General features: G+C 39.8%; 1 protein-coding gene across 4 annotated transcripts in view; it reads right to left on the bottom strand.

Annotated features, from left to right (window-relative positions):
• Window positions 1-518: 518 nt before the first annotated feature.
• Window positions 519-22458, bottom strand: part of LOC107713334 (ADP-ribosylation factor-like protein 15) — a 40954-nt gene continuing 19014 nt past the window's right edge. For 3 of the 4 annotated variants that reach the window (XM_016518810.1, XM_016518811.1, XM_016518813.1), the window contains exons 4-6: window positions 19384-19592; window positions 1369-2443; window positions 519-1070 (exon numbers count right to left, since the gene is read on the bottom strand). In XM_016518810.1, the coding sequence (XP_016374296.1) occupies window positions 2291-2443; window positions 19384-19592 (362 nt within the window). In that variant the 3' untranslated portion in view covers window positions 519-1070; window positions 1369-2290. Of the gene's footprint in view, window positions 1071-1368; window positions 2444-18485; window positions 18563-19383; window positions 19593-22458 lie in introns of those variants that run through there. The other variant, XM_016518812.1, reaches the window with a different exon arrangement.

Raw genomic sequence — 22458 nt, 5'->3', positions numbered from 1 at the left:
ATTTCTTGAAAGCAAAACTTGAATAGTTCGTCGAAAAATTAAAGTTTGCTTAAAATGTCCTCACCCTCAGGCCATCCAATGTGTAGATGAGTTTGTTTCTTCATCAGAACAGATTTGGAGAAATGTAGCATTACATCACAATTCTGACGGCACCCATTCACTGCAGAGGATCCATTGGTGAGCAACTGATGTAATGCTACATTTCTCCAAATCTGTTCTGATGAAGAAACTCATCTACACATTGGATGGCCTGAGGGTGAGTACATTTTAAACAATTTTTCATTTTTGGTTGAACTATTCCTTTAAATATTTTTCCATAATCTTTAATTCATATTTCTTAGAAAAAAAGGCAATAAAGACGTTAATTTATTTAAAATATTTGCACAAAAAAAAAAGAAAGACAGGAAGTGATGGTGTCAAGGTGTGGATAATTTGTTCTTATCCATTATTCATGAATCAAAAAAGTGAAACATGATACCATCCTATGAGTAAATGATGAAAGACAACACATTTGTCCTTCTTCAGCCTTTATTTTCCATGTTGCTCAGTGGAAATTATGCATAAATACACATAAACACTGTCAAACATGTGAATGACTTGTTGCCACCTTGGTAAACGGCTAAAAGTCCAGTACAACGACAGGCACATGTCTTTCCAGACACTAATCTGTAACAAATGTACAAATATTTGAATTACAAAAAGGCAGCTGAACTGGTTTGGAGGGTATAAAATTGTAGTAGATATAAATAAAACCCAAGATGTTGCCCGAGTCTGATGACGATTATGCATTCAAGGTGTTTGTCAAATGATGCTTGTTTTTGGAAGTGTGGCTGATGTGGCACATCGAGACTGGGCTCTTGCATTAGCTTCCTCCTCCAATTCACGCATCTAGAAACTCATCTAAATGGGACAACATGTAGACTAGAGGAGGTGTGATTATGCAAAGAGAGTGTGTTACATTCAGGGCCAACAGAAATACAAAAAAATTCAAAAACAAATAACGCGATATCCAAACAAGCACATAGTAAATACATCATGCATACAAAATCAAAGGCTGTGTCACGGTTCACCTAGAGGGGCTGATTGTGGTTTCAATGTCTTTCGGTGTTATATTTTTCAGTAGGGCTTTGTCAGCCATTACCATCCAAGATAAAGAGACAGATGAGCAAAATCCTGGATATGATCAGCTGAGAAATAATACTAGACCACGTTATGAAAACATCGGTGTCCTCAATGATCCCAAATTTTAAAATGTGCGTTTATAGGTCACTCTAAAGCTCCAATGGTACATCAAGTGCGGCTCCATGCAGTTTAGAGATATTCAATTTTATTTATTTTATTTTTTTACGACTGAGGAATCACTCACACCTAGAGGGGCTGATTGTGGTTTCAATGTCTTTCGGTGTTATATTTTTCAGTAGGGCTTTGTCAGCCATTACCATCCAAGATAAAGAGACAGATGAGCAAAATCCTGGATATGATCAGCTGAGAAATAATACTAGACCACGTTATGAAAACAATGTCCTCAATGATCCCAAATTTTAAAATGTGCGTTTATAGGTCACTCTAAAGCTCCAATGGTACATCAAGTGCGGCTCCATGCAGTGTAGAGATATTCAATTTTATTTATTTTATTTTTTTACGACTGAGGAATCACTCATAATTCCACTTCTTTTCACTTCACAGCCACAAATATTTAAGACGGCCTATTTGAATTACATCTAAAGACTGTCGTTTGTGAAAACGCAATGAAACATTTGTTTTAAAAATACATTAGTACTCACTTTAAGGCTTTTAAGTACAAACTGGCATCTCTCTCTCTCTCTCTCTCTCTCGCGCAAACAATCATTCACGCAATCACTCGCACGCTGTGCTAAGAAAACAAACTAGGGACTACATGACTCCCAGTTGCCCTACGTGACCAAGCATATGATTACATCATCTATTTAGTAGCAATGTGCGACTAGGTCTGTATTAAAAAGGACAGATACAACCATTTTACTGAGAATGGTGATCGCGTGTTGAACGCTTGTTCTGGGTTAATATGTGTGGTTTAAGAGAAGGTATCAAACTTAAGGGTCGAGGTACCTTCTTTTTCTGCAGATATGCGTCCTTACATGAGGATTTACCATAGTCCATTTTATTCCCATGGCTCAAATTGTTTCACCACAGTAACAGAGTTAAAGTAACAATGTAGTTTACACGACGGCCAGGCTGAACCGGGATGTGCTGGCCTGTGGTGAGTTGGCGATCGGTAGTGTCTGAGGGATGCTGGGATGTCGTCTCCGAATCATATCCTGCCTATCTCGTGGTCCTTCTCCTCGAGCAGATGAATGAGCTGACCGAAACTCTCCTTCACCATGTCCATGTTGTCCACCGTGCTGCCCTCCAGAATCCAGCTCTTGCCTCGTGCCAGAGGTTCCAGCTCAAAGTATTTCTTTATCTGTGTGATAAAGAAAGAAAGCTTAGTTTGGTGGAGACATCTTACACTAATTTAAGAGTTTTAATCCAGTTTAATTCTGATGGGTCGAGAACCACATGAACAAACCAATGCTAAATGCAAAACAGAGTTCAAATTTAGAAAATAGATTTAATGGAATAATAAAATGCCAAATATTTTGTTGTTGATGTCAAAGGTGGTGCATCTAATTAAACTTAAATGCATTGGTTACTTGGTAGAAGCTAGTTAAATTAGACCGATGCCAACATGGATAGGTTCTGTGATGTCCTTAAAAACCATGAACCGAACTACACAAAATATGACTCAGATTATATGAAACACTAGGGGTGCATCATATATTGGTGCAGTTATTGACCAATATTTAGGATTTTTTAAACTAACTCTCACTTTAATAACACCATTTAATCTTTAGCAAAATTAATATCCACCTTCATACTGATGCCTAAATTCACTTGTAGACTGATTTTACTTTTTAGTGTTTTATTTTTTTTTTAGTTTAGACAAAACTTATCATTTATCGATCATAACATGACAATAATTATCAATTAAGCAAGAATTTTTATATCAGTGCACCCAGCTTTGTAACAAGCACAATGTGCAATGTAGTAAATTATTGGCTGCTGTGAGTATGAAACTATATAGATATTAAAATTGTCAATATTGCTGGTTCTACACGGTTTATAGTATTTGAAAAAACCTATAATGTTTCCTATAATTTTTGGTTTTGGATCACCATGTGATGTCCAATGTAAAATCTGTTCGGTCATGACAACTCTCGGAGGGATTGGCATGGGCAAGCTGCAACTGCTACGGCAAGCCCTAGTCATATATTTGAATGTTGAGCAGCGAGCTCATTGGCTACCAATACAGGAAAGAACCAATCAGCTGTGCCATGTGATAATGATGTCATTAGGTCAGATTGAGTTAGACCTATCGGACTACGCCATCTAGAGTTTCATTCCAGAACTCTGTATTTATCCTGAACTGCTTCTGTAATTGACCTCATTTACAAATGAGACATGAATCAAATCTGCAAAGCAATAGCTTACATGCTGACAAATGCTGGAGTTAGCATGAATGGCTAGTTAACAACACTGCTAGCATGTGTTGACTTACAATTTTTATCTGGGTAATTATCTAACTAATATAATAGCATTGTCCTGAAAATCCATCCTGAGATCAGACTGTTGGTTTGTAGATTTAAACAAGAGTTTTCAACAAACATTGACCAATAATAGCGCAGGATAAATTGTATCTGTAAATATTCAGCCTGTAAACGAGTTGCAAAATGAAACAACTAGATCTTTATTCTACTGAAGTTAGAACATATGAGGTCTCAGCCAAGAAATTCCAATGTATTAGCCAGGGGAATACGAGGACAAACTTGTAGTACTAGCGCCAGTCCTTTTCAACGGGGCAGAAATGAGAGGGGAGACAGGAATGCGCGCACTCCACTGATCAGCATTTGCTACGGTAGATGATGGTTTGGAGGAAAACTTGAGGTAACAGAAGAGAAAAATGCAAAAAAATCTTTTTTTCAGCCCTATGATTAGCAAACATGACAAACACAAAGACTTGAGGGACAGTAATATCACAGGATTGATCGCAGCATTACATGAGATAAAGGAAGGTTCTTCTGATTATAAGCAGCTCTGTGTTTTCAGAATTTCCAAGGCAACAATAGAAAGCAACAAACACAAACATTTCAAAAAGAGCTATTTCCAAGCTTGAAGCCCTTCAGGAAAGATCTACAGCCATCTTATTGAAAATTAAAACAGCCAGGTGTACCATGTACAGTGATCCTAAAAGACATCTGGAAACTTCTGGATACAAAAACACTTAATATGTCTGAATGTCATTGCATTCGATTCTCAACACTTTTTGAGCTATTTTTGTGTCCTATCAGAGTAACCACAGGTGGAGTTCTCCACTTTAACTGTTAACATGTTCTACCAAGTATTCAAATACTCAAAATATTGAAAATCAAAGTTTTGCAAATTTTTCTGTAAAATAAATTACAATTTGTGTAATATTTTTTGTTATATATTGCAATGAAATCTAATACTGCGGCTTAAGTTTGGGGTCATTGTATGTTTTCCTAAAACAGTAATAACTTCAATGGATAACAAAATTGGGCCCGATTTATGGACATAATATTTATAAAATATCTTATTTTGTGTGCACAGAGGAAAGTCATACAGGTTTAAAATGTCATGAGTAAATGATGACAGAATTATCATTTTAGGTCGAACTAGCATGATGCCAGAAAAACCTTGACCTTCGCATGAACAACAGCACAAACAACACATCCAAAAATGTCCCTGTCAAAGTGATTTCTCCCCTCCAGCTCCTAATTTATGCTTCTACCCAAATCGTTGATCTCTGACCTCGGGGGGCTTAAAGAAGCCCAGAATAAATATAGAGTAAGCCACTAGCACAGGTGTGAAAAGTGAAGGTTGAGAGGCTAAATCATTTCAAATGCTGCACTCACATTATTCCTGACACAAAAGAAACACACTATTTTCCTCTTGTTTCTGGAAGCTGGCCCATCTCGTCATCTGATTGGCTCAGCCCCAAACCTCCCCGCTGTGGAGAGAGACCACTACACCAGGAGCACTTCGTCAAGCCTGGCCTCTGATTCCACATATAAGCTCACTCACAGCGCTGAAATATATGGCATCAGTGTCACATCTAGGAAAACACTGAGCTTAACTGACAGCCAGCGGGAAGGGGCCAAAAAAGCTGTTGGAATTTTTTACTTCCCTTTGAGAGTGCAATGAGAGGGAAAAATTTTTTTTAAATAATCAAACAAAACATCCTTTGAGCCAAAGCTTTCCTATTATGACAAGAATGTTGATTAAGATTTCCCTGTCTGGGACTTCACTGCTACAAAATTACACAATCCTGCTGCTACGAAGAGCAAGAACAAACTTGGAATGCAAAGCCATATTTGTCTATTGTTTCACAGTGAAACCTATCCAGACTTAAAAAAGCAAATGTAACATTTGCAGAAGACAGGAGGTTTAGAATGGTCTGCCAGTGACGTTCATGAGAAGTACTTAAAAAAGATGATACAGATTGATACAGAGTGCTGGTATGTCTGACGACAGCTGATGCAGCAGAATGTGTTTCATCTCTAAATTGCACAATGGCTAAAAAGACTAGGCAAAAGAGATGGGTCAGAATGAACAACTCTGGCCGCCCGGTGCTTATACCTTGTTCATACATATATGGAAATTCCTGAAAAAGCATTTTTCGTCTTACGTTTCATGAAAAAATCCTGTCCACACCAACAGCATCCATGCAACAACACAAAAACAACATCACACGCCAGGCCAGTAGTTGGCAATATTGTGCTATAGCGCCATTTTGGAGAGCCGACTGGATTCGTCTGAAAGAAGAAAGTCATATACACCTAGGATGACTTGAGGGTGAGTAATTTATGGGCTAATTTTCACTTTTGGGTGAACTAACCCTTTAATATTCTTTCAGAAGATGTGTAATAGCACCTCCTACCGTATAACAGTGGAAACAGAGAAAGCTGGAAAATTCCGTCAATGGTGGAGAAAGAGTTAAGAACGTTTGGGAAACTGATGTATAAACTATAACTGATGTAGTATATGCATCCTCCTCCGTATAGCGGTATGATCATTAAACAATTGTAGGCTAACATGTAAACATCATCGCTGACAGCTGACCACAAAAAATTAATCAGCATTCTGCTATTGTGGTCAGAATCCTTCCTGTCCAATTCAACACATTTTTCTAAACAACTGTTGCCATGCAAAAATGGTGCTCATGGTATATTGCAAAATCTGTTTCACCCGTTCATGCACATCAAAGAAACGGCATTTTGAATAGTGTTTTCAAAAATCAGATTTCAGTGAAATAAAAGGTTGTTTACATGTGGATGGGAGGCCACAACTCAACGTTGCTAAAAGAATCTATGTGTTTTGAATGGGATTTTAATTCATGTGCTGTTAGCTCAGCCATTTGTTTAAAAGCAGAGGCAATTATGTCCTGTCAATCAAAGACTGGTGAAAAAACTCAAACGATAAGGTAAGGAAAGGAAAGGAAATGGTAAGGATCTCTAATGTGGCTCAGGTGAAATCTAAATTGTGATTTGCAGAATGAAAAACAACAGTAAAATTCTGAATAAGTTATATAAATAAAACATCTGACAAAAAGTTGACATTAAAATTAAAAGGCAGATCTCTGAATGGTATCTGTGAATGTTCTAAGAAACCAGATATCGGTATCAGCACACAAATATGATTAGACAAATTTTAGCATGGATACCCTACTGAGAAACCTTGGGCAAGCCCAAGATGAAGCTAACCTCAGGACATGTGCAAGGCTCTCATGGCGCCAACTAAATCTGCACACTCTTCAAGCCAGATTGGCTTTTACACCTGGTTTACTGCAGATCTTTCTCTTTATGACAAGTTTGGATGAAGCCTTTCTGGGGTCAGTGGGATAAACCCTTACTGGAGACTAAATCACTTTGTCAGAGACCTGACTACCGATGCCCCTGCACAAAGTCAGAAGCTCACAGGTTCCAGGTCAGGGGCCGTGAACAAGTCTCTTGGCCTATGCGCTTTCATAGTGTGTTTGCCTGGTCACAGGGCAGATTTACAGTAACTCAATTTACCTAAAGCTTGACGGTTCACATCTGGATTTGCAACATGATAAAAAGGAGCTGGGATTGAGCTAATTAACTGCAGCATTGCAAGACCGCAAGGTCTCTTATTGGTCAAACTATCCAACCGCCAATCAGTTGTCCTCTTGCCCTGTGCGTTTGTGTGGACTGACCTTCACTTGAGGAACTCAACCACAAAGAAAGAACATATGCACACAGATGCACCGCCTAAGGCACTGACAGGTGACCTGCTGGCAAGCCCATATCAACAAACCCGCTCAAACTATGATCAACAAATCCATCTGATATCCATCAGACTCTGAACTTCGTACACTTAACCACACACACAGAACCACCTGCAGCCCTGCTGCCCAAAAAGGGAGAAATTCTCCAATGGAAGTACTAATTTCTTCAGCATACTGCAAATGTTACCATTGGGAGAGTTGTTTCGAGGATCATGTCACAATGAGTTTCTAAAGATAGGAATGCGTAAGCATTGTGATATTCATCAGTTTCGAAGACAAAAACATGAAGAGGTTTTCGGTCCAAAGATGGAGTTGAAGCAGACCGCTATAGAGAAACAGTGGAGTGAACACCTCCTCCCCCAAATACTGAGACTGTGTCCAGTTGTTTTGTGAAGCTCTAGTTTCTGTTATTCATGTGTTAAATCAGGCTCATTCCACAGCAAACCACAGCAGTTTCATGGGCCCCTTCTATTCACATGCTGGAGGCTGCACTCCCTTTCTGAAGAGATTTCCTCATATTAATAAATGGAACAGTATTTCATGCAGGGCAACGAAGGCCCTGTCGCTGGGGATTCCTCAGTGAAGAAACATTCCTGACAAAGTAGCTCAGAACAAGAGCTTCAGCCAAAATCGTGTTAAAGTTTCAAAACAAAAAGTGCTGGCCAAGCAACACGGGTATAACATGTGCATGTATTAAAGGTGTATACATGTGCGTTATGTATTTCTCAATCTCTCTTGACAGCAACGTCTTTGCAAATCTAGAACATGAACAAAGAGACAAAGCTGCAAAAGACAGATAGTTTATGCAGTCAGATGTGGAACAGAACAAAATCTATTGTGATCACTGGATCTCTGCACCTGAGATGAAAAAGCACCATCTGCTCCGATGTCATGACCGTCCCCCCCTGCCCCCCAAACAATAACTTCCCGTCGTCATGACTAGTGTTGGTCGGCTCTTATGTAAGCATGTGTTTGAGTTACGGTGATGACTGAAGTGAAGTTCAGAGTTCTCATAACTCACCGAGTCTGGCTCCAGAACATTAGGAACATATTAAAAGGAGCTGAACCTGCCCCCCTGGATATCTTCAACAACACTTTACCTAAACATAATCCCAACCGGGAGCCCCAGGCCATATCAGTGGTGATTCATCGACAAAAATTCAATCCTTGATACTACTAACCCTGCAGACAGTCATCCATATGTTATTTCCCTTTCCTTTACGCATGCTCAAACGCAAATGTTAGGCAAGGCTTGCTGTTCAGACTCCCAAGACTGCAAATCAAATTGGTTAAAAATACCTAATTGTAACTGTTGCTCATGAGAGAAGTGATCCAATTAGAGTGGAAAAGTAAAAATAGTCTATTACAAGATGAGCAATCTGGTGCAACCTTTCCACATATTGGACGGATGCCCATTCTTGAACCACTGCGGGTTAGAAAAACTGGTTCCGGACTGGCCCTAAAAGCTTGCCAGTCTAGAACCAGAAGCCTACTATGTCAGGGAACAGGGTGCGTAAAAATATGTTAATCACCAAGTTTTCTGAACAACAACAGTTTGGCTAGCTAGCTACCACATTAAAATTTGCAGTGAGGAGTAGTTCTAAACTCTACAACAGCAAAAAAAACTCTACAAGAACTTCAGCTCATGGAACTCTCCTAGCAAGCTGATAATATGAATCATGTGTGTTAAATAAGAGAGACATACAAAATCTGCAGAGTGCTGGGTTCCCAGGACCAGGACTGAAAACTACTGTCGTACATACAAGGGCTATCCGGAAAGTATCCAGCCATGTAATATGAAAAATAGAGATTTTATCGTAGAAGATACAAGATACAAGAAACATTATACATAGGACAATGACGCCTCAGTCCCCTTCAAAGGAGATTTTAGTTTTGGGAAAAGCCAGAAGTTGCAGGGCGCCAAATCTGGGCTGTAGGGGGGCTGAGTCACCTGGGTGATTTGATGTTTCAGCAAAATACTCTGCACGAGATGTGATGCATAGGCGGGTGCATTGTCGTGATGAAGCTGCCAATCACTTGCCCATAGCTGTGGCTGTTTTCATCGTATTGCATCTCTCATCTCGTACTTTTTAATATTACGTAGCTGGATACTTTCCAGACAGCCCTCGTAGTTTGAAGAGAAATCAGAGAACTTGCAAAAGATTTAAAAGAGACTAATGAGGAGATACGCCAAGAAATGCTAAATGTTGACTCAAGTTGAATGCTAAACCTTCAATCAGACATCAGCATTCAGTGCTCAAGTCATTAGAAACATGGACACGGCCAAGAACCAGCACTATCTCCGAGGTAAAGCAGTGTGGGTTGATTAAGGGGCACTGCGTTCTGCTAAAAAGATGGCTTGTGATGCTCACACACATGGTGGTGTCTTAGACACATCCCCTGAATCTCCTCGGTCAATGCTTCTATTGCAGCACTGTCTTGCTTGCTTGTTCTTTGGTTTGCGTGCTGTAATCTCGATACAGCACATTGTCCAAAAAACACACAATTGGACTGCAAGAATTTGGATACTTCAACTGCATAGTCTATCCAGGATCCATGACCATATGGTCTTCAAGCAGACGGCTGTTGGTTGTTCAGACACTGGGCACTGCCACCAGACAGAAGTACTCCATGTGGCAACACCAGTGACCTCTCTCAGCAGAATGCCCTGAGTCAGGCTGCCAGCCGAGCCACACAATAACGTCTGGACAGCATGTTTCTTTCGAGGCCAGACAGAATACAGAGTCCACCCAGCCAGACAGTTCTACCACAGTTCAGTCTCCTTCAGGCACACAAGATGGCCTTTGTCTTCACGTCTCAAACACATCTTTCAGGACGAGGAAAAATTCCTCCTACCAAAAAACATTCAATTGATGGCGCCTGATGGCAATGAGGACTTCTCTAAGATTTTCTTCGCCCATTTTCTCCAATGTATTTCAGAGATTAACAACAAACCACTCAGGACCACTTACATAAAGTGCCTTAAGGTATGTTGTACATCTTATTGCTCAATGTTGGTCAACACGTTGAGATTCAATTCCATTGCAAAGCTAAATGAATTTGGCGAGAAAGCAATGTCCAAGAATGAGATTATCCTTGAGCAAGCAGGGTGTGTGAGTATCGAAAATGAGAAAAGCAAATCAAGGGGGTCAGTGAGGACATGAGAGAAGCAGATAAGCCAAACACCAAATATGTTTGCTTTCCAGCTCTCTCTGTAAGGAAAGCAATGTAAAATGGTACCTGCATGCATTAGTGGAGAGGACCCGAAGACATCTGTCATCTGAAACAGGTCCAGTTCTGGAGCTTGGGGTCTGAGTACGTCTCCCACTCATGTTGGTTCTGTGTGCATCCATCTCTATCAGTCATAACTTTATTAGAGCCAGATGTTACGGGTGCCCTGTCTACTTCCAGAGCCGTGGTAATTTTATTATTACTCTAAATCACAACCCAGTGAGATCAGCCACAGGAGAAGGGGAGGGGGTTTGGGTCATGCAGGGGAAAACCGGGCGGTTCTTTTAAAGGCAAGACATTGACCCCTTCCATTACCACATGGGGGGAGCTGCTTCCAAAGAGCAGATGGGGAGACGGGGGCAGTAAATTACACCGGTGACTATGACTCTGCAGGGTAGAGTTTCAACTGCCAAGCCCTTACATTTGAGGACCATAGAGCTTCAGGGTTACCATATATCAAAGATACAAAAGTCTCTCTTAAGCATGAGGAAGGGATTTAAAAAGTACACACACACCTGTAATGGTCAACACTAGAGTGCTGGTTTGAAACAAAGTCAGCATTTCTTTAGAATTGTAAGACTGGCTTAGAAAAGCATCTTAGCTTTATCTAAATCAGTTTTTCTGGTGATAGAAGCAAAATTAAGTCAAATTAGACGCATGCCAATAAGGACAGGTTATGCAATCTCCAAAATAATTAGCAAATGCAAAGAAATCTGACAATATTAAAAATACACTTGCCTTGCAACAAGGATGAAATATTTATAGTTACTTTAGAATATAAAGCTTAAAAAGTTGGCTTGAAATAGAAACCCTATTTTCGATTCATGCATGTTTCTTTTTTGACCTTGAAATTTTCAATCTAAATCACTTCTGTTATGCTGAAACTTTAACATTTTTGCTCATGAATATTAATTACATGATATGGTGTCTGCCTCACAGTCATAACTGATTTGGCAAATGTAGAAAAACAGTCGCTAGCCATAGGAGGATTGCAGCTTACTACTTTTGCATTTGCTCAGCCTACTGTTGACGCAAAAAGCTTCGGCTTTAAGTCATCGATATACATGGTTGGCTACTTTCTTCTTCACAATGTTGCCAAGCAAAACAGAACTCTTAAAATATAAGGATTATTTTTTTAAAAGTTGAGTGGAGGGAGTCTGTTCCAGCTCAAAGTATAAAGACAAGCTTGTTGAGTTTTATTTGGTAATATAAAAAATTATCATTAATAAATATATGAATACATTTCAATGTTTTACATTTTTGTTTACTTTTGCACAAACTATTTCAGTACTGTGGATTGCCACTTCATGACCAATGTCAAGAGCCACTGGTCTAAATCATGGGGTTCATTAGGCTCCAGTATCTTGACATAATCAAAATGAGAACAAAGATAGAGAGAGGGAAGGAGCAAAAATGAACAGCACCAATCTTTCCCACAGCAAGTAACATGAGAGACTGAGGAAGGGGTGTAAAGCCAGACAGACACCCAGACAGTAGAGTGAGTGAGTGTGTGTGTGTGTGTGTGCATGTCGTATGAGGGAGAATGGTGTTTCTCCTGCTGATCAGACACCAGCCTTGGCACCCAGTGCTGAAAACCATGCCAATGTCGGCTGAGCAAATTCCAAGCCCCCAAGCAAAACAACGAACGGCTCTGTTGTTCGGACCCAGATTGCTGTGTGACCACAAAGGACACAGATTCCAGGTCTGTACTGACTGAACTAAGCCACTCTCTCACATCACTCTTGGATCTTGGATCTAGTCTTGTGTTAACATGCTAACTGAATGGTACTAACTGGCTTTTCTCTTCTAGATCTTCATCAATTTTGTCTTGTCACAACTTTTCTCTGTCCATTTGGCTCTGGACTTTCAACAGTCCAATGATATGATGACAGATTTCCAGATCTGCGAGAAAAGAAACTCCCCATTTCCCTTTCAAATCTCAATCATCAAAATATGCTTTGAATAGCTTGTCCCCTTAAGCAACCTTAATTGCAGCCTCTGGTCAACTTGGCACAATTTCGCACACAAGAAGGAGAGAATTATACATTATTTTTCATGTGGTTGTTGAGACAGTTGTGCATTGGTTTATTCAATTTCAGTACAATAGGTCCCCACTGCCACATTTTTAATCACTTGTATTATTCTCACACTCAAATATTTCAACAGGTCCTAAATTTACTTTTTTGTCTCATCTTCACAAAGCACAGAGGAAAACATAAGTCATAAATCTAGCAGTCAACACAAATGGGATCTCTTGAAATTCACATTTTTTCAGACATACAAATCACAACCTTCTCCTGCGTCATATCGTATGCAAAACAGAAATTTTACACTTTACACAAACACAGTTAGGCGAAACGGAGTCTCAAGCTGAGTGCTCTTAACCATGCATGTTGTTGAGTGACATACAAAAATATTTTCAAATTTGACTTTGGGTTGTCTGAATCAATTAGTCAACTAGTCCCATCTAGTGCAACATGGCTAAAAATGATTAAAGATACAAACATTTAAATCCTGATAAACTGGTCAACTTCAATAATCAACTATATGGTTGTAGGACAAATAGTTAGTCATCCTGCTCAACCCTAATCCAACAAAAAACTATGCTCAATCATCTGTGCTGTTGTTATACTGATGCTTCACTTACGAGCTCATATTTCTGCATGCTGAAGACCAGATGGTCATTGGTCACATCACTGCACATGGGCTGAATGTGTGTCCTTCATTTGGACTTAATCTCATAACAGTAACCTACTGTATAAATCAAAGTATTTATGTGCAAATGTCAACAGACAAACTACAGTAAAAGCAAGTAAGGCTCAAACTCCGAATGAAGAACAAGACAAAGCTGTCTTATGTCCTGTCACCAGTCTGTAGCCTCCTCATGTAGAGCCAGATGACTCTGAAAAATGGATGGGCTTACTACATGGGATCCAGAAGCAGAAAATCAGGTGATGTAACCAGTCATAGGGAAACCTGCAGAAATCGGTCACACTAGATCTCTTGAAGCTGGGGTTCAGGGACTTCCAGGGGCTTGCAAAGGGGAGTTAGGTGGTTTGTGGAATAGCTGAGATAAAACAAATGCAATATGTTTCTTACCAGCAAGAAAAATAAAACAAACTGGCATATAGTTTGCAAAAAAAAAAAAAAATTTTTTTTTCCCCCCAGATAATTTAATTAGGATTTAGTACAAATAGAAATAAAACATAATCATTCATTTATGCAAACAACACGCCATCTTTATAATAAATTTACTATTTTTTAGAGTATAAATGAGCCTGCATACATGAAAATGCACAGCTGCCTGCAGCTGAGAAGGGGGTTCTTAGCAAGGGGATCATCATATTTGAAGTTCCCTGGCAATAAAATATTCGAAAACTCTTGACATAGGTGGATTACTTTATAACCTTAGAAGTACAGAAATGTTTACTGGAATCACATGCATTATGAAATGGTCATCCAGGGCAAGACAGATGATCCATCACCGTTCACACCCTGTAATATAAAACAAAACAGGCTGATGTTGGCGTACAGGCCACTTCCATGCAAACCAGAATGCAATGCAGACCTTCATTTGATTCGTTTAGTAATTTTTTATCTGGCAAAAATGAAAAACGATCTGTAATATCTCCAGACTAGCGTGTGCAGATAAAAGTAGTATAGAGGGAGGACTGGATTTCAAGATTACATTTAACAGCAAGGCAGTTGGCTGAAGACTTGTGGACTTATTTGGCAATTGCAGCGGTGTCGCAAGTAGACAGTCAAAACACACATACTAGGGAAGTCATTTTAGCGCGTTAATTTAATCAATTAGTTACGGAAAAATAACGCGATTAAAATATTTTAACCCAAATAACGCACCCGCCCTGCCCCAGACCTGTACGTCACCATATATTTCATACAGTTGACTGTTGACAAACATGATGCAGGGCAACAACTCACTGCGTGATATAGCCTATAAAATGCAGTTATATGCCCTTAAAATGTATGATATTGGGGCAAAACAAAAGCCTCTGTATGAGTTGTCGTCTCATATTTTCTCAGCGGTTTGAACGAATCGAATGAATGAATGAATGACTGACTCAATGCCTTACTCAAAGACATTTACCGCCACCTACTGGCAGTTTTATGTTTTTTATTTAGAGTATCATTGCATTAAAAAAAAATCAATCAATCAATCAATCAAGTGATAGTTCACCCAAAAAGAAAAATTCTGTCATCATTTACTCACCCTCATGTTGTTTCAAACCTGTATGACTTACTTTCTTTTATGGAACATAAAAGAAAATAATGAAGAATGTTGGCAACCAAGCAGATTTGGTTACCAATGACTTTCATTGTATGAACAAAAACTACTAAAATGTTTATTTTATGAAATCTTCTTTTATGCTTCATAGCTTATGTTTATGTTAGGCCGTTGTAGCCTAAATGTTTATGTGTAATAATTTTTTGTTAAATAAAAATAAATAATAAAATACATTTAAATAGTGAAGCTGAAAATCAGATTGATGTAATTTGTCACCCAAAAAAAGTTTTTCATAACGTAATATAATTTAACAGAGGATTTGGTTTTTAAAAAAATGCTGGCAGTAACTTTATCCCTTATAATGACCCAAAAATTTTGACCAGCTCCCTTTCTGTTTTCTGCACTGTGGATCGTTTCTTCTTTCAAAAAATGCCCATAGGAGGTCCAGGAGATCTGATCCAGTTTGAAATCGATTGAGAGCAATTTAATGGAAAACAAGCTGGTCAGGTCCGATCTTGTGTAACCCAAGTTGTATCTCCAGCAAGGAGAACGAGTGTCACTGCCAACTGAAAAGCCGCATTTTGACACACATCAGTGAACTGGGATGTGTTATTCTCCAAAGGCAGATATTTACTGCTCACTCAGGACCACTTCTCAGCCAGTTAATTAGCGCTCTGTGCATTGGGTGATACCCTGCAGCCCGTGGACCGATTTCTCCACTCTGAGCAGATGTGCGCACATGCACGCTCACACACGGACACACAAACCAACACGCATGGTATTAGCCAAATAACACACAGACACCAAATCATTGAGGAAAAGATGCACAGGCTGAGTAATTCAATCCTCCAAACATAAAAGTGACAAGGGGACCATTAAAATAGAAATGTGACAGCAGAGACATGCCACACATTCCAACTGTTTGCTATTACTAACAGCAGTCAGCAATTCATCTTAATTTCGATGCCACTTGCTTTTGAAAAGATGTTCGAAAGAATCTCAAATAGAGTAAATGGTAAAATGAATACACTCTTATGAGATGGGACAACAGCTGTAGTGTTTCCCCACACCGCCAGTATTTTGGGCTCCCAACAATACAAAGACTTATTGTCAGGAAAGCCTGAGAAAGTGGGTAAGCTGGGTGCTGCAGATCTGTAGGAGAGTGTCTTGTGGCCTGTGAGTGTTTGCAAATAACAATCGAATCCTCTGAAACAGACATAGTGTTGCCTAATGTTATCATTTAAAGTGTTAGTTTATCCCAAAATGAAAATTCTGGCATTATTTACTCAACCTCATGTCGTTCCAAACCCATCAGATGTGTTTCATCCTCTGAACACAAATGAAGATATTTTTAGTTGTTACATCTGAGAGATTTCTGTCCCTCCACTGAAAGTCTTCTGCAAGAACCAATGAGTTTTGTTCTTGTGTATCAAGCAAGTATCGCTGAGCTTTTGTTTATGTTCACTACGTGAATAAAATCCTAAATTAAATCTGTTCATCATATAAACCGATCGTGTCTCTTCAGAAGACTTGGATTAAACTGCTCAATTCATAATTTTTTTGACCTCTTTACAAAGGTTTTGAAGGGTTTTGAGTGAACAGACTTTCAAGTTTCATCTCTCAGGTTTCATTAAAAATATATTCATTTGTGTTCCAAAGAAGAACACATTTCTTATGAGTTTGGAACGACATGAGGGTGAATAAATGATGACAATTTTAATTTTGGGGTGAACTAACTTTACAATATTTACAATAAATATCTCAAAAGTGGGATAAAGTTTTTGTATCTCAGCAAAGGTCTAAAGATGTGGTCGCATTTATCATTCCACGATGAAATTCTGTGGGTGTAATCCAGTCAGTTCAATAGGAAAGTGAGATCAGGAAATTCATGTGAGGGTGAAAAGTTCCTCACACAGATTACCAAAATTGCCACACAGATTTGCCTTGTTGACCAGCATAAAGCTGCTTGATTTAAATTCCGTTTGAACTGTGTTGTTTATGCAGCACTAGACTATTGGACAATGGACCGTTTATTTGCCCATGAAAGTGTGCTGAAATTTACATAAAGAGCCTACAACTTTAAAAATTATAAAAAACAATAATGGGAAAAATCATAACACTCAATATGGCGGCTGGTCCCACCTTGCAGTTTTCATAGAGGCATCGCTCGTTTGTTTAGAATGTGCATTTGCTTGACTAGCCTTGACACAATTTATGATACTGTAGTTGTCATTGTTGTTTTAACGTAACACTGACAAACTGTTTCAGGAAATTCTGCTCTATCATTCAAATATATGACTAGAGCTTGCCACAGCAGTTGCAGCTTGCTTCAGAAACCCTCCACCTTCCCCAGCTCCACCTGTATAGATCTGCTATGAGTTGATTCATGTATGCTATATGGGGGTTATTTTATGTATGTTATATTTGCAGCAGCAATATTTCTTACATGCTCACAGCAACATGTTGTGGATGTATTGGCAGTAGCAAGTCTTGGTACTTGCTCTGCCACAGCAGCATCAGCAGCGTAGCAGATCTATTCCGCCAAGACCAAATACATTAACATTGTCATGTACATTACCATGCCAATCCCTCCGAGAGTTGTCATGACAGAACTAAAGTTAATAGGTGGTAAAGATCCGCACAAGCTGTATTAGTTAAATGCTCTGCACATTTTGTATGTTTCTCTTATAACTAAATACATTTGTTCTATTCGACCATAAGTGCACTGTGAAGTGAACATCACAGGATATTTCACCATGATTCCAATTCGATGGGAGCGTATATGTTCCATTCAAAGAGCATAAAAGTGTGATCATTAATTTAAATTGTATTTATTTACAGAGGTATATTATGTCACACTTCACACTTCTCTTGTTAGTTTCGTCTGTGTGTGAAGACGCTGCAGGCAGTGAAGCGCAAATAAAAGGTAAACTTGCTCAGGGAGTAGGTAGCAATGAACACTGAGTTACGGTATTAGCCTAATATTTCACCTACCTGACAAGAAATGATAAGAACAAAAACAAATGTTGTCAAGATTCTTGCCCTGGAAATCCTGGTTCAGTTTGGCCAACCACAAATGCCTTCTTTCCTCAGACAGTTTTTGCACTCTTCTCCGTGATTTGTTTTAACTTTTGGCAGTCTATAGTACTCCAAATGTTTCTCCCGGCCCCACTGATTAGTACAGCCCAAAACACGACAATAACTGACCATTTTCAGCAGCAATAATCAGCTAAATTTGCGAGTTCTGTTCAGTTCACTGGCATTGCTATAATGCTATATAAATGCCTCATTTATTCATTCATTGTTTACATTCAGTGCCGCCAATATTGCCGACTTCCGGATTGATGACATGTCGTGAAAACACTCTATAGGAGCTGTACTTGCATGACTGGAAATATCTGCCCAAGGTGCCGAGCGACATCTTGCCTTAGGGGTAGGGACACACCAAACCTATGCCAAAGAACACCAGACAGACTACTGCTGATGACCAACTAGCGTGTAGTTGGCTTCTTGCGTCAGAGAACATAACTCTCCCATACCAGCAGGTGGCAGTAGCCTGTATTCTGCATTCAAACAGGGAAACTGTAAGACCTAGAGCTGTGGAAATACAAAGCCAGCAGCACTTGCTTTTACCATTGTTTACACCAGCCATGCTCATTACTGATGGATTTGTGTAGCTTTTTTCAATCATGTCTGCTAAGTTGCAAATGGCACTGGCATCGTCAGCCCTTGGTCTTCTTCTAGTGGATAAAGAAAGAAAGAAACAAATATTATGACAAGTGTCTGTGCATTCCCTCTTTACTCCTCTTTGCTCTCGTCAGTTCCGTTTTTTTCTTGTGCGCTCATTCTCTAAGCTGAATAGCCAACTGGAGTACTCTTTCTCGCCAACAAGCTCCGCCGCTGATTCAACATACAGAACCGGCTGAAAAACCACTGATGGCATCCGACTAGAGCCAATGGTTCATAACACACCAAAAAAATTAAGGCTGACTGACACTCAAAAACCACCCGACATTGCCCAACAGCCGTCGGCTTGGTGTGTCCCGGGCTTAAAAGGGACTTCTGTCATCATTTACTCACCCATATCATTACAAACCTGTATGACTTTCTTTCATCTGCTGAACATAAAAGATCATTTGGAAAAACAGTATTTTTATCCATGCAATTAATGTTTGGGACCCCACTAACTTTCATTGTATTATTGACAAAACATATTCTTTTGTGTTCCACAGAAGAAAGCAAGTAATACAGGTTTGGAATGACATGAGGGTGTGTAAATATGACAGAATTCTTATTTCTAGGAGAACGATCCCTTGAAGTGACCTCTTGAATGGAGTGTATGACCAGTATATGATGATGATGGGAGGTATAAAGCATTAGGTTCATTTTTGTACAAATGAGGGCGGCAGGCTTGTCCTAGTGGTTGGCCAGTACGATGATGGGAAGTATTAGGCGAGTATTAAGCGAGTGTAAAGTTACGGCTTGTACAGAGCGGGCGGCAGGTTTGTTCTGGCGGTTAGCCAGGGTGAGGAAGGGAAGTGTTAAGCGAGTATTGGGTTACCTCTTGTACAGAGCGGGCAGCAGGTTTGTCCTGGTGGTTGGCCAGAATGAGGAAGGGAAGCGTGCAGAGCTGCGGATGTTGCAGGGCCGAGTGGAGCTCCGTACGCGCCACCTCCAAGTCCTCCTCCGACGAAGCGCTGTCCAAAATAAACACCACCCCCTGAGAGCCCTGGTAGTACCGGCTCCAGTACTTTTTAATTGAGTCCGCTCCTGCACCGCAAAACACATAAATTCACACCGTCACGATCGCCGCAAGGAAGTCATAACATTTAATACACACATTAACCCCTTTGCAGAAAAAAGGTGTTTTTCCTGTCGGATGCAAATCAGATGGCGGAACCAAGGCAAAGATCTAAACAAAAAGCACAACGAGAAACTTTTTGGCAACTGAGTGGGAAACGGAATACAGCGTGTTTCGACACAGCATCAGTTCGAACATTGCTGGAACGCATTTGGTGAGGACCCTGACCTGTTTTCAAAAATCACTGCGGATATTGCATTATGTATTTTTATGACTTCAAGAACGCATGCCAACTCTCATTCTCGCTCGGGGAGGCCTGTGGGAAAAGCCGTGTCCAAATGAAGAGCGCTCAATGCAACAGTGTTTCTTTAAAGTCGACCCTGAGAGCATATTAAAATGGTTTCTTCTGATGGCCAGTCTACAGCACAGTTCAAATGGGCCCACTTTTACAGTGAACATATGGTTTCTCTTGTGCACAGCAATTTGGGGGTACAAAAATGTGGCCACCAAGACACACAAGCACAGCATGGCTTTGGTTAAAGTGAGTCACTGTGGGGCCTGTACCCTAACCGTGAAAAAACTGAGCAGTTTGTCTATACCTCTTGTCCTCGTGATTTTCCTGAATGGAATGCGCCGTATTAATTACTAGCATGCCTCGTGCGCATCATATCCTATGACGATGAGTCCTAAAAAGTAGCTCTGTTTTCATCTCTAGGCATGAAATAATAAAAAGAATGCTATTCGAAAAGGTGGTGTCTTAAATCAATGCCAGACAGTAATCGACAGCTTTATTCAAAGCTCTTGAAGTTCGCCAAGACGTATAAGCTGTTTGCTTGACACTAAGCAGCTGCGCGATCCTTTTTTCCCCCTCGCTAAACACACTGGACGCGAGTTTAATGGTTCCACTTCCAAACTTCTAAGCCTTTGTCACACCACAAATTGAGCTCTTAGTCATGCCTCGCCAAATTATCAGCACTAAAACTGTTCTAGAGGTCTCGGTTCAAGTTTGGAACAGACTCCACCTATCAGATTGAGTTTCAGAGCTCGACTCCCCGATATCATCGCTGTGTATGATGCACAATGTAATACTTCCAGTTCTCATTAGGTATTATCCACTGCGGTATTCAGCAACAGCTTTCCAACCGCTGACACGCAAGCCTGACAGGACTTTTACGACAGCCGGCCAAATAAATAATAATGTTTTTTGCAGATGTTTAGACAATTTGTGACTCACAATAAATATTTGGGATCCTCACAGACAGGCCATGTCCGAGGCTGACTCATCTAATTAACAGGCATTTGATCTGCTGTTGCCATTTTACCAAGCGCTATTAAATATTAACGCATAATTGCTCAGCCTGATATTTCTTTCCTATATGGCCTGGCTTTTCCAAAACACAATATCTCATCAGTCTCAAATGTGCATCAACACTTTCTTTGTGGCCTGACTTTTATATAATTTTGCTCAAAGTCGCCATCTACTGGCTGTGAAAAGAAAATCTAAACACTGGGAGGTCTTGGGCTTTGAAAAGCAGGGGTTTACTTTCATTTCAAACGCATAAACATGTGCATTAAGACAAAAACAATGTGACGGAACAAAACAGCATTTATCAGCAAAGGCCCAGTGCATTACAATCTCATGTGATAATGCAACTAAAGCACATTTTCGCAGAAATCATTACATCATGGCCGTGGTCCAGAGAAACAAAGAGAGAGTCTGCTAAGTGTTTTCAGATGGTCGCTGCGAGATGGTAAATGTGAGCATGTAGGGCTCCCTTCTTTAGTGCGTCTGTCAGCCTGGCAGATCACACAGGGTGTCACCGTGAGACTGATGGGAAATGCACACAGACAGCGCGGCGCTTTGAACGTCTCCCGGCTTCCTGAAATCACTCACGCAGACCCAAAACACGGGCCAGACGGGCAAACCAAGCAATAACACGCGAGAACGGTAAACCGTCTCGATGACCGAGGTGGAAACGACGGGAGAGCCAGCGTGTCAAGCCGGCACACAACCTCCATCAATAAAGTGTGACATGAGCCTTCCGCGTCAGGTTCAAGGTTAATGTCCCAGCCGTAACCCTACACTGATGTTTTTGGGGAAAAAGAGGTCACGCTCCGCAGGCCCCTGACACTAAGCTGAACTCGTTGGAGGTCTGGAGGAAAGGTTTCCAAAGTACTTAAAAGGAAAACAGGACACAATTATACCAGTTTTCAAGGAGAATTCAGAGGTTCAATTTCAAGACGATCTCCCATTGTGGGCTTTTTCTCACCAAAAACTGTCCTATAATAATTCACTTTTTAAGGATTAGTTCACCCAGAAATGAACATTTGAACATGATGTCATCATTTACTTTCTTCTGAGGAACACAAAAGGAGAAGTTTGATTCACAATACTAATTTCACAATATGATACTCTGACAAAACTGTAAACAAAGCCAAAATTGAGTTAAATTTCTATTTGTATAATAATAAATAGTTAACAAAAAGTATTGTTCATTAACCAGAAAGGCATTTTCATAATTCCCACTTAGCTAAAGATACAGAATTATGTGAGAGACATTCTGTCCCTGACTGCATATATTTAAAAGTGTTAAGTATTGTATTTTATTAATAATTGTATTTTATTATTAAATTATTAATAAGTCAAAAATGGAAGCTCAAATGTGCTTCCATATTTGATGTGCGTTTTGTACTGATCATTGTTTATACGTGAATTTAAAAAACCTATATTAAATCTGTCTAAACTTTCTTTTTTGAGTGAATTATACATGATACATACACTCTAAAAAATGCTGGGTTGTTTCAACCCAACTTTGGGTCAAATATGGACTAACC

This window comes from Sinocyclocheilus rhinocerous, unplaced genomic scaffold (genome assembly GCF_001515625.1).
Source record: "Sinocyclocheilus rhinocerous isolate Xijiao unplaced genomic scaffold, SAMN03320098_v1.1 scaffold688, whole genome shotgun sequence".
Classification (NCBI taxonomy): domain Eukaryota; kingdom Metazoa; phylum Chordata; class Actinopteri; order Cypriniformes; family Cyprinidae; genus Sinocyclocheilus; species Sinocyclocheilus rhinocerous.
This window is presented reverse-complemented; position numbering and strand designations above follow the sequence as displayed.